The sequence below is a fragment of the Notothenia rossii genome (assembly GCF_949606895.1).
Source record: "Notothenia rossii genome assembly, chromosome: 5".
In the NCBI taxonomy this organism is placed as follows: domain Eukaryota; kingdom Metazoa; phylum Chordata; class Actinopteri; order Perciformes; family Nototheniidae; genus Notothenia; species Notothenia rossii.
In genome coordinates this window covers 29,447,200-29,459,689 of record NC_136903.1, presented here as the reverse complement: position 1 = coordinate 29,459,689, position 12,490 = coordinate 29,447,200, and the positions used below count along the sequence as shown (strand labels likewise).

At 45.4% G+C, this 12,490-nt stretch overlaps 1 protein-coding gene across 6 annotated transcripts; it reads left to right on the top strand.

The window, feature by feature from the left end:
- Nucleotides 1-3,837: 3,837 nt before the first annotated feature.
- LOC307039701 (uncharacterized protein) lies at nt 3,838-12,270 on the top strand. Of its 6 annotated transcripts, XM_079682026.1 has the most exons (11): nt 3,838-4,076; nt 4,358-4,408; nt 7,588-7,678; nt 7,898-7,976; nt 8,158-8,309; nt 8,853-8,954; nt 9,396-9,487; nt 9,695-10,071; nt 10,505-10,574; nt 11,327-11,492; nt 11,942-12,270. In XM_079682026.1, the coding sequence occupies exons 5-11, from the start codon at nt 8,302-8,304 to the stop codon at nt 12,054-12,056; spliced, it is 930 nt and encodes a 309-aa protein (XP_079538152.1). In that variant the 5' UTR covers nt 3,838-4,076; nt 4,358-4,408; nt 7,588-7,678; nt 7,898-7,976; nt 8,158-8,301; the 3' UTR covers nt 12,057-12,270. The 6 variants fall into 6 exon arrangements, with proteins under 6 accessions (XP_079538152.1, XP_079538153.1, XP_079538151.1 ...); XM_079682027.1 differs by lacking the exon at nt 4,358-4,408 and having other exon boundaries at nt 3,838-4,038; XM_079682025.1 differs by lacking the exon at nt 4,358-4,408 and having other exon boundaries at nt 3,838-4,048.
- The last annotated feature ends 220 nt before the right edge of the window (nt 12,271-12,490 follow it).

Below are 12,490 nucleotides of genomic sequence, written 5' to 3'. Positions count from 1 at the left end.
CTTCTGCAGCGAGCCCTGCTGTCTACTTAATCAACAGATTAGTGGCAGCCGGCTTAATTAGCGAGCTCTGCAGGTTATTAACCGATAGGTTAAAACCAGCAGGCTTCTTGCAGCGAGACCTGGCGCCGTGGCGCTGCGGGCGCTGCCGCTGTGGGCACTCAGCCTGGAATAGTGCTCATTCCCCCGTTCTGGCTTCTCTGTGATGCCATTGCCCTCGCCGCCACTGTGAGGCGAAAGGGCTGCGAGGAAGCCTCCACACGCTGCGTTTCACTCCGACTCTCATCATGAGGCGCGTACACGCTCAGGGGATGGATGGAGGTGTGTGCAGTGCTGCCCACATGAGGCGTTATAACGGCGCTCATGGGTTTATTAAGGCCGTGTGTACGAGGCGTATTTCGGACAGAGGAATGCCGCGAGCTCTGCAGGTTATTAACCGAGGTTAAAACGGGCCGGCTTCTGCAGCGAGCCCTGCTGGTAATCAACAGATTAGTGGCAGCCGGCTTAATTAGCGAGCTCTGCAGTTAATTAACCGATAGGTTAAAACCAGCAGGCTTCTGCAGCGAACCCTGGCGCCGTGGCGCTGCGGGCGATTCCGCTGGGGGCACTCCGCCTGGAATACTGCTCATTCCCCCGTTCTGGCTTCTCTGTGATGTACTGTAATGGTCGTCATGGTGACGAGCCACGCCATTGCCCTCGCCGCCGCTGCCCGTGAGGCGAAAGGGCTGCGAGGAAACCTCCACACGCTGCGTTTCACTCCGGCTGTCATCATGAAGCGTGTACACGCTCAGGGGATGAGTGGAGGTGTATGCAGTGCTGTCCCCATGAGGCGTTATACCGGCGCTCATGGGTTATTATGACCGTATGTAGGAGGCGTATCTCGGACAGGGGAATGCCGCGAGCTCTGCAGTTTTTTAACCGATAGGTTAAAACCAGCAGGCTTATTAACCGATAGGTTAAAACCAGCAGGCTTCTGCAGGGAGCCCTGCTGCCTACTTAATCAACAGATTAGTGGCAGCCGGCTTAATTACCGGCTCCGCTTCCTCGGAGGCTCTCGCGGAGCCGACCAGGAGCGGGGGAGCCTCACTCCCATTTGACTCGCCGCCGGGAGACCCTGTCTCTGGGGTGGCGGGGGAGCGGAGACGTGGGAAGGAGCCCCTGCAGCCGCCGGGGCGGTTGCTGTGGGCGTCTCTCCGCTTGCGGCCTCCTGTGGCCGGCGTGGACGCCGCGGCTGCTGCGGGCGTTGGTGCCGCTGTGGCAGCTCAGCCGACTGGAGCCAGCTGTACATGCTGGCGAATGCCGTCCACCTGTTCCGCGGCCGTCTTCATGAACTGGGGTCCGAACAGCCCGTCCGGGCTGATTGGAGCGTCCAGTAGCACTTTTCTGGCCGTCTCCGTAACAGACGCCGCCGCGCTGTGGTGACGGAGAGGGGGAAAGCATGTTCGGCAGCCAAGCTGGCACCCTGCTCCGACTCTGTCTCCCCCGTCCGGGGGAGAGGAGGGAGGGGAGAACCGAACGGTGAACCGTGGAGGGAGGCGGGGCAGGAGTTGCTTCGGACTCCTGCCCGGCACTCCTTACGAGCCCGCGGACGGGGCCTCGTGTCCCTGGACGGGCCAATCGTCCTCTTCGGCCACAGCAGCAAGAGTGTCCGCTCTCCGCTTCCTGTCGCCCGAGGGGAGACGAGCGCAGTGCATGCTACCTGCTGGTTTAGAGCCGCGTACGCGTGCTCTGACCCCCGGCAGGATTCGCATACTGCTTTTATCTCTGCAGCTCATAACTCATTATGAACCCAGAGCCACATGAGGGACAACCACGGACGCAGTTGTTGCTCATGGTGATTCTCAATTGCTGTGCTTCAGTAACTGTGCTGGTTTGCTGAAAAAAAGAGGGAGCAGATTGCCGGGCCACCTTCCTATTTATACCGGAAGGAGGCCCGAGGGTGGGGCCCACCTTGCGGGTGGGCGTGGACTACAAGTGTTTCAGTGCTGCGCCGGGGCGCAGGGGGATTACCCAATAGCGATAGCCTTAGAGGGCGAAGCCATATACGAAATAGAACAAGTAGTTTTTTCGGAGTTCAGACACTAAAGTTTCCGAAGACACTACACTACCCAGAATCCCCAGCTATCGTTTGGGACTACAACATCCGCCTTGCTTTACAAACCCCGTGATTAGTCATCAAGCCCTGTGATTGGAAGTTGGAGTGGCAGTGCGACAAGGTTACGCTGAGCGTCACAGCTCTATGGAATGGAATGGAACCATGGCAGACTTTCCAAAACTGGAATTGGACGGGTCCAGCCCCCGGCTCCAGCCCCCCCCCCCCCCCCTCCAGAACTACACATGCTGGCTATTGTGTGTTTCGCATCATGTTCTACACTGTAAACAATTACCAGCATTTCACAACATTTAACAGTATTATTTTACAGTCACATATTGTAATCAAGATCCCCTGTAATATCCCAACAAATACATGTAAAAATGACTGTATCCTTGGATTTCACAGCATTTAACTAGTATTTCACAATAAAATACTGCAATCAAAATCCTCTGTAATATCACATCAAATGTTGTAATATCACAACAACATTGTAAAAATTGCAAGGATTTCACAGCATTTAAGAGTATCATATTACAGAGAAATATTGTAATCAAAAGCCCCTGTAATATCACAACAAAATATCTATAAAACAGTAGAATTGGATTTCACATTATTTAACTATTATTTCACAGTAAAGCAATGTACTCAAAATCATCTTAGCACAACCATGATAGACTATATATATAAAGAGCACAACTCATTACTGTACAATTTGAATTGTGCACCATTGCACATGTGCAGAATAGACTATTCTAACTGCCGTGTGTCCTGGCAACCCTGTCTCCTAAAAATTACGTTCCCACAGAACTAAACTGCATTCTCAATTACGTTTAGCTAGAAATGTATTTTTGCAACGATTCCAGGGATGCCTGCCTGACTTGAGTTTCTAGCACCAGGGAAAGTGGAAAAAGTGCCCCAAATCAGCGTCTTAATTTACCCAGGGCCTAGTGCTTGGCTTTCGGCATGAAAATTCAGGAAACTCCCCTGAGCATTTTAGTAAATATCTCAACTTTGGAGAGGACATCCGAGAGGAGTTGGGGGACAAACGACACATCAAATCACATCTCCACATCAAGCCGAAGCTAACTAGAATACTCTTGACTGCCTAGCATGCGGGGAAATTGGCGTGCTCTATCACCACAAGAGCGAGAGTGAAAGCGGCTTAACGGAAGGCTTTTTTCCCGTTTTAAGCCGTAACGTTTGACATTCGGAGCAGCAGAGGGATGAATCTGCATGTACTCTTCGAGACGAGGAGTACAACGACACCAAGCTCCAAGCTGTCGGACCTTCCTTTGTGCCGTCTAGAGTATTGAGAGCCATGAAAACATGACCTTTAACCTTAGTTTGCGACCTGGTTGAAGGTCACAGCGGCCCCAAATTTTGCAAGCGGGTTCCACACAAGTTAAGCAACATACTCTCAAAGTCTCGGAGCGCCAAGCAAGCAATTTTTTCTCCCTCCCTCACCAAAGGGTGTCCAATCCTTAGCTCTAGACAGGATTTTGTGAGAGTTTGACATTAGATTGAAAAGAAAATTCTGGGTGGGTTACGGTTCCCATATTTCAGATACCTTATCTGGACCCTATTTAGAGTCCCCTGGTGAAAGAAATATCTTTCCAGCCCTTTCCAAAGTCAGGTTATTAAAGATTAAAGATTATTCAACAAAACATTTCAATAACGTGCTTTAACCACTAGGTGTCCCTATTTACCAATTGGATCAAATATATAAGTCAGCCGAATTAGTGTTGAGAAAGTTGAAGATCACGTGACATACACGCCAGAAAAAACGTCATTTCCGGGTATTTGTCAACCGTAGGTGTCACGTTTGAAGGGACGAAACGGAACGTCATCGCTCGAACGGCCAATCATATCGCGCTTTGAGGAACCCAAAGCCTCCTGACAGAGATGCCTCGATCCTTTCGAAAATTCGCACGGAGGCAACAGTCAAGGTGAACATCTGTGAGTTTCTCCAAGGCGGTTACCATCGGTAAACAGCAATTAAGTACTGCCCATAATGTGGAGTAGTGGTGGATATTATGTGCTTTCGATTGCAAACGCCAGTGGAGTAGTGTCGTTTTGGTTTGTACATGGTAGCGAATAGATAGCTAGCGTTAGCTAGTAACATTAGCTTGATAGCAGCCATGTCCACCTTCAAGCAGGTGGCCTTAACGTTAGCCTAGCTAGTGCTAGCCAGCGCCGTATATGGCTATGGTAGATGGCTCTTGTGCTAGCCAGCCAACTGTTGCTGACTGTTCCATTTGTTGGCAGAAGGCTTATGCTGTATTCGAATGAAAGAGCGAACAATGAATACTTTAACAGGTAAGACTGGCATAATTGCCATTGGTATAAGCTAGTTAGCTTAGCATTGCTGCTAAGTTTGTATTCTGAAGCCATGGTCTAACTAACTTACTAGTAGGTTAGCTGATGTTAGCTAGCTAATGAATGTTTCTTGTGCTAGGTGGTTGGTGGTTTCATGACATTGTCTAATCAAATTAGGCCTAATCTAAATCGGTGTCAAAGTTGGTAACGTTAGTTGCTCTTATAATGTTCTTAATGAATTCGTCACGGACCCTATTGCACATTCGTGTCACCACGTGTCATAGGGCTGCAACAAACGACGAATTTGATAATCGATGAATCTATCGATTAATGAAACGATTAATCGATTATTCGGATCGTTAAGGTTTTAACTGTACTACTACTTATATCAATACTGCTTATCGATCCGGTCCTTTTAACGATAGTATTAACGGTCCTTTTGACAAGAAATAAGGTAAACTAACTAAACAAATTGTGAACAAAACTAACATTGCTTTTTATTTTAATTAAATGCATAATATTTCACATCAAAAGAAACAACAATGTTTTAACAAATCATATTAAATAATGTGATGACAGAACTGTAAACAGAATAGCTGAAACTTTAACAAAATAACTCAGTTACCTCTAATCATTAACCTATGTTTTTATAACTGAGTTAACTCTGTGTGTTGCTGCGAGCATACATAACACCTGACGTGGAAACGTTACTCGTGGACGGGGCTACAGAGCTACTAGAAAGACAGTCGAACCCGGTGCATTCCTCCGTCTGAATGTGGAGCACTTTTGCTAAATGTTTAGACAAATTGCTCGTTTTACCGCCTTTATATGATAAACTGTTATTGCACTTTTGGTAACGAGCATTGTCCACATCGAGACGGCTAAAGTTTAACCACACCTCGGAGCGCGTTCTCTCCGTCATCTCCTGCGTGTGTGTGTAAATTGCCCCGCCCCCTCGCATGCAGGCGGGGGAGAGATCTCTCGTCTGAATTGGGAAGATCGAAAATACATTATAGACGCATTTTGTAGTCATATTGCATATTAGAAACTGAGTTGGCGACACTAAGACTGCGATATAATGTTTATGTAGCAATAATACATATGACATATGTTTTAAATGTCTCCTGTACCGATAAAAAAGAGCGATAACGTTGGAGCTTAACGGGGTGTAGAACACATGTGATGACGTCACCAACGAATCGACGACTGAATTAGTTGCCAACTAATTTGGTAATCGATTTTAATCGATTAAGTTGATTAGTTGTTACACCCCTAGTGTCTTGGCTTTCAGAATATTAAACTTGTGCGCTCTCCTGACAGACTGAGAGGCTGATAACCTCAGCTCAGTGACGTAAAGGCACACCTTTTATATCATCATTATTGTTTAAAAAAAATATCAGACTAAATGAAAAACAGGTATAAAATACTATATGACATTAACACAACAGTTGTTAAAAATAACAAGAATACAGTTTAAAAGGGGAGTGATTTGTAAGATATCCATAAAGAAAAATAAAATCTGTTTACAGTTCTGTTTCATATGGGTGTTGAGAGATGTATCCATAGATCTCTTAATGTTGCTCTGAGACACAGAGTTCAACATTTTATGACTGACCATGCTGCTCTCAAAACATGCTCAGACATAACAAGTTGAACTCTTTTTTAGCCTCATTGTAGCCTGTGGCTTACTTAGAGTTTAAGCCTCGCCTAGCAAGCAAAGTTTCAATCACTCAATACTTTCATCAACACTACTCTGGATGATAAAGGATTACCAAACTCTCTCTCCCTCTTCACAATGTTTACAGGTTCGCAATGTTTATAGGTTTGAAATGTTTATAGGTTATTGCAATGCGTAATGTTATTTCTCTGAAAACACAAACATTTTTTATCTTATTTTATTTCTATACTATTCTAGCCTAAATTAGCTTCTACTTTTACCTGCATTTTGTACACTGTCCTGTTTTGCATTTTCCTGTCTTGTCCCTGCACCCTGTCCAATGTTGTCTTTATTTCAGTACCTACCAGCAACACATTTCTAGTATGTTGTAAAACTACATGGTAGGCTTGGGCGGTATGACGGTATTACGGTATACCAGGGTATTTCGAAATACCGTCGGTATGATTTTCAATACCGTGACGTCACAGACTGTGCGCCAAATCACGGATGCGTTTCATTCTATTACACTGACACGGAGTTTTGACAGGGACGACATTGGTTGTAATGCACAGCACGCGCCAGCAGAGGGCAGGGGAGGGCAGTCCGTCTTTCCCGCTCTCAGAGCTCAGCACAGAGCTGAGCTGAGCAAGATGGCGGCAGCATTTGCCGGCCCCGAACTCGGACAACTAGTAAAAAAGAAAAATACCTCTGCGCCTGTTTGGGACTATTTTGGGTTTACTTGTCGCCAGTGACTTCATCCAGCACAACGGGAGACAGAGGCACTTCTTTGGGAATGTTTAAGACGGGGTGAGTGAGTGTTGACATTTTTTAATCCTATGCAACTGGTTGATGGTTTTGTAGTCGAGGTCGGACGGTTTTAAAAACGAAAGCATTTACGTGCTAAACATTCACCCGAGTAATCCAATGAATCAAATGGAAATAAGGTTTTTAACACATGCACGGAATAATATTGCCAAACTAGTTAGTGAATATAGCAAACTTTATTCAATTTGTCAAGTATTTACTCCCGGAAAATGTTTATGTATGATGATAAATTGTTAACTTAGCTCACTATGGAAACAACGTTGGACATCTTCAAACGCGTCCTGTATCCGATCTCAAAATGTGCCATTTGCACAATGTGTCATGTATGCAGCCCTTGTTTTGCACTTGCGCGCACGTCGCGGCACTTTGCAAGGGTCTACCGCTCGGGCTGCATTTTACACCGAACATATAATATACCGTTCGAAACATCTATTTGCCGCCGAACGCCACCTCACTCAAGTCGACCCAAGTCATACCGTCAGTGGCGGCTGGTGGAAAATATTTTTGGTGGGGCTGTTGATATAGTGAGTAAAACATTTTTTTTGGAGAGAAATTACCCCTTAAATTGGGACTGATACCGTCATATACCGTATACCACGGTATGATGTCAGCAAGGTATGACGGTATGAAAAAAATGATACCGCCCATGCCTACTACATGGCGAATAAACAGATATTGTTCTTGTATCTTCCTCTAGGCCTACTGATTGCCTGCCTGGTGTTGACCGACGCGACGAGGTGTATTGCCTAAATCCTAAATCCAATCCACGGATTGCTTCCTAGTTGGAGGTAGGCCTAGTATGCAACACAGACTGTAGTTTATAGACTGTGCATAACTGCAGTCCCCAGCTCCAGTGCTTCCCTCCATGAAGTACTGAAGCTCAGACATTTATTACCTGTGCAGCACACCTGAGATTAATCACTTCATCCAATACTGTTTGACAGTACATTTATGTGAGCTTACCTCTCTTGCTTCCCTGTGGTGGTTTTTTACTGCCTCTATTCCAGATTTGACATCTTCGTGATCCTGGTGTGCGTGCGCCTCCAGGAAATTGCTAGTGACTGTTCGAGTGTTGTTGCAGCTAAGGTAGTTAACATTTCGATATGATTGTGTGACTGCGGTCTCGTCTAAATGGGATGCTCAACTACCTGACTGAATGGCTACACCTTTACAACATGCTCATGTTCATAATCTGCATACAAACTGAAAAATTCCTTTTGTTGGTTGCCTTTGTAATTTCTCCTTTCTCTGGTCTCCTTTTTTCTAGGTCATCAAAGAGGCCAACCATCCTCTTCAGTGTCAAGCAGCCCGGCTAACCATCCTCTTCAATTTCAGGCAGCCAGGCTAACCATCCTCTTCAGTGTCAGGCAGCCAGGCTAACCGTCCTGTTCATTGTCAGGCAGATTGAATTATGTTTGGGTAGGTAACTAGTTACCACGCACAACAATGTTCCACTGTAAATATATTGGATGTCAGCATGTGTCTGAGAAGGTGCATAACTTTGTTCAGCACACAAAGCTGCACAGTAATGCCCCCAATTTTCACTATCAGTGTGGGGTGCCTGACTGCTCACGGAGGTACAGAAAACACACAGCACTGAAATCGCATATATATAGGCTGCATAAGTACTACCTGCAAGCTGTTCGGCCTATACCGCCTGACATATCAGCTCTACCACCTGACACATCCTTGAAATGTGTGCTTGAGGCTTGTGCATTTAAGTGTGACACTTTAGCCTCTCTTATTAAGCATTTGAAGACACATGTAAGGGGAGGAACGGAAACTAGATGCCCATTTGCACGAGCGCAACCCAACCAGAGCCATGTGCCACAGCATCGTCCGATTAATAGTCAGGAGCCACCCAAAAAGCTTTGCTGACATTAGCAGGCGAGGTGAAGTTGTTGGAGATGGATGCCCCTCTCTTCTCCAACAAGTTAAAACTAGAGTGGAATATAAAACTAGGAACAACACTCTGGCTCGACGCCGACGAAGCCGAGAGGGAAGAAGGAACACTGGAGTGGCAGGAGAGTCCAGACTGACGAGAGGTCCTTTCGACCAATACGGGTATGTGTAGGGGTGGACAAAATATAGATATTGCAATTATTGTACGTTGAAGGTTTTGAAGGTTACAGTAATAATAATTCCTTGCTTTTACATAGCTCTTTTAAGGACACCCAGTGCTTTACGATGGTCTACTCATTCACACACTGAGAAGCAGCGAACATACAGCGCCAGTGTCCTCTCCATTCACACTCACACACTAATGGCGATCAGCAACCATGCAAGGCACTGACGCGACCCGTTGGGAGCAATTAGGGGTTAAAGGGGCACTGCCATGCTAGACTAACTTAGGTTATTTGAATTGAATGTTTAAATTATGTGTGTAGATTTTGTATAATCGCCGTCAGTGTAACTGTCCATGATAATTGAAATTTTCCCACTCCAAAACCAGTCCAAATGATCGGCCCCAATAGTATTGATTTAACCTATGATTCCTATCCCTAGGTGTGTGAGGTGGTGCCCAGCAGACTTACCAGAGGGGGAGACCGAGGCAACGTTGGAGGATTCGAAAAGGGATCTGTGGAACATCTACTCAGGTATGCAATCTACTTTATTTTTGGTGAATTGACACCTAAATAAACATCCCACATTAAGCAAAAAGGCCACCTTAATATTCAGAATGAGTAATGATGAGAGCATGAAATTAAAGGTTTGACACTCAACATTTCCCAGAGGTGGGGACATTGAATTTAATTGTTGTTACTTGGGTGCTCTGAAACATGTATTTGTATGTCTGTACACAGAGGAAGGGATGGGTGGGGCGGAGAGAGCAGAACCTCTGATGGTGAGGACCTACGTCATTCTGCGGAGGTACCTCAACAGAATGCCTGCTCCAGCGATGTTGGAGGTCAAAGAGGAATGGCCTTTTCTCTTTTCTCAGAGAGGGCTTTTCTCCCACTTTGGCCTCCTGACGGACGTCAACATACTTCAGAAGCTCCAAGAGGCCCTGGGTCAGAGAGGACAGACCATCCTGCATTTCTGCCAGAAACTGGACAACCCGAAGATCAGGGAAGTTCTGGCCAGCTATGATCCAGAGGGTTCGGAGAAGGTTGCCTGCATCCTCCAGCTCCTTATGGTCTACTTTAAGGAGCCTACCGAGAAACTGATGCTCGAAGTTGATGTACGTTATTTTTTATTTATTTAAAATGCTAAACGAGTGATTACATTAGGGGCGCCTGAAGCTCAGTTGGTATAGCTGGTCTTTCATCGACCGTAGGGTTGGTGGTTGAATCCTGGCTCTGACTGTCCGCATGTCGGAAGTATCCTTGAGCAAGACACTTAACCCCCAAGTTGCTCCAAATGGGCCGAGCTGATCTGTGTTGAGCTGTAGTGCGCGGATTAGCTGTTGCCTTAGCATCACCCAGGCGGGGGCTGCACATTGGTTTGCGGACGTCCATTTGTAAGCGCTTTGGGTGTCTTGAAAAGCGCTATATAAATGCAAGTAATTATTATTATTAGACCATTTATTATGTTCTGATTTACCTCTGACCAATGAACGATCTTCATCCTTGCATAATGTTAAATCTATGCTATTGTGTGTTACTTTGTTACAGACCTGTTCCACTGCTGCTGATGTAGTGAATACTGCAGCACTCCCAAGCACCCCCTGCTTGATCATTCAAGGTAATGTAATGTTCAGGGATGGGATTTTTCCTGTTTATACAGGATTTCCTGCTTTTCTGACCTGAATGGCTAGACTTCACTGCTGCTTTTATTCTTATTATATAATTTCACTTAGGACATCCCTGTTCTGCTCCACCATCGATGAGGGATAGGATACTGAATGGTTACTCTAAAGAGCTTAAGTGTTCCTTTGCATCGAGGGGAGAATCTGACTGAAGGCCTTCCATCTCTCCTGCACTCCATTCAAGTCCAGTCTGTGAAACGATACTCTGACGCCATATGTTTCAGTGATTCACGTTAGTTAAAATCTCTAGCCTGTTTCAATGATTCAGGGGTCTGACGAGTTGACATGTTCTCGTTCCAGCTGGGCTCGTAACCATCTACCCATAGAGGAATGAGGTTAAACCGTCTAGCCATAAAGGCAGAGGGAGGAGGACTAGGGAGTTGCTTTGTCGTTCAGCCAGATTTTCCTATCTGCACAGGGACCTTTGATGCTTTTACAGTGACTGTTAAGTAGCCTACCTCACTGATGGTGGAGTAGAAAAGTGCTGTCCACCTGAAGTGGAGGGTTCTGTGTAATGTCCTTGCATGCTCTGCACTGTATATTTTCCTGCTTTTTGGTCCTTGACCAATCATGAATGTTACTCGGATCTGGTATTGACATCTCTAGCTCAAGTATTATTTTTGTTTTGATTGATTCTAGGAATGTACCTATCCACAATAACGCATGACGGGGTATCTGTTCATTTCAGGTGACACAATGAAGCCTTCTGGGTGGATGCTATCCATCGAGGGACAAGTGGTAATGGGCCCACACCCATTTTTTTTTTTGCATGGGGTAGCTGCTTTATTCAGCAGCTACTATGTCTTCAACCTCGAATATCCCGTTGGATCATGCACACTGGAGTTCATCCAAAGGTATTGTAACACTCAAACACATGATCAATGTCATCAGTAAGACTTATCATGCAAAGTTATGTTTCACTATCTGGCTATTAAGTCTATGCCTTTCTACAGAGGCCACAAAGTAGATTAAATGCTTTGAGTATGAAGCCTGGAACCAATTATGCGAATTGGGACCACACCATCACTTGATGTTGCTGGGCTATCTTGTTAAAAAATTGACGACATGGTTTAATTCACATTTATAGTATGGCTTCAAAATTCGGATAAGTAAGTAAACCTTATGTTAGAGGTACCTGAGGCCCTCTGCTAGGCTACAAATAATGTTATTGTGAGAGGATGATCCAACAGGTTTGGACTAGTAACAGTCGGTGTGGGAAAAGACACAGGTGAACACCTTGATAAATGCTGCCTGCAATACATGAGTCTATTTAAAACTGAAACTTATCTTTGCTTATTAACAGGTGCTTCTTGGGCATCAACCCGGAGAAAGGCTCCAAGGCAAAGAAGCGAAGCTCCATTAACCCTCACGTGAGCACCCTTCACCGGAAGCTGATAGACTTAGAATGGTCTGCATAGACTGCATGGTGTGCGGGGACAAGTCCAGTGGGAAGCATTACGGTCAGTTCACCTGCGAGGGATTATTTGTTTAAAGGATCCGTTAAGGGTTAATCTGTTTTTTATGGATAGTTGAGGTGAACTAGTTCATGTTCCTGTTTGTTTACTCTGTTGTTTACACTGTTGTTTATTTTGTCAATAAATATGCCAGTGGGCTTCCATTGATTTTACCTCATTTGTGCGTTTGGTGTCTTTTTTTTTAATTGTACAATAAGATTACGTGCATTTTTGTAGTGCAGCTCCAGTACTTCCAGGAGGAAGCTCACACTTTGGTTTCCTGTTAAACTTGGACAGGAAACCATTGTATGAGCTTCCTCCAGGAAGTACTGGAGTTGGGGCTTACAGTTATGCACATGTATCATTGTAAATTCACAGTAAATGACTGGCTACTCCTG

Coding starts and splice junctions, on each gene's coding strand:
- LOC307039701 (XM_079682023.1), top strand. CDS start 8,713: ATGTGCCACAGCATCGTCCGATTAATAGTCAGGAGCCACCCAAAAAGC. Junction 10,575..11,326: donor CCCCTGCTTGATCATTCAAG/GTAATGTAATGT, acceptor TGTTCATTTCAG/GTGACACAATGAAGCCTTCT. Junction 11,493..11,941: donor ACACTGGAGTTCATCCAAAG/GTATTGTAACAC, acceptor GCTTATTAACAG/GTGCTTCTTGGGCATCAACC.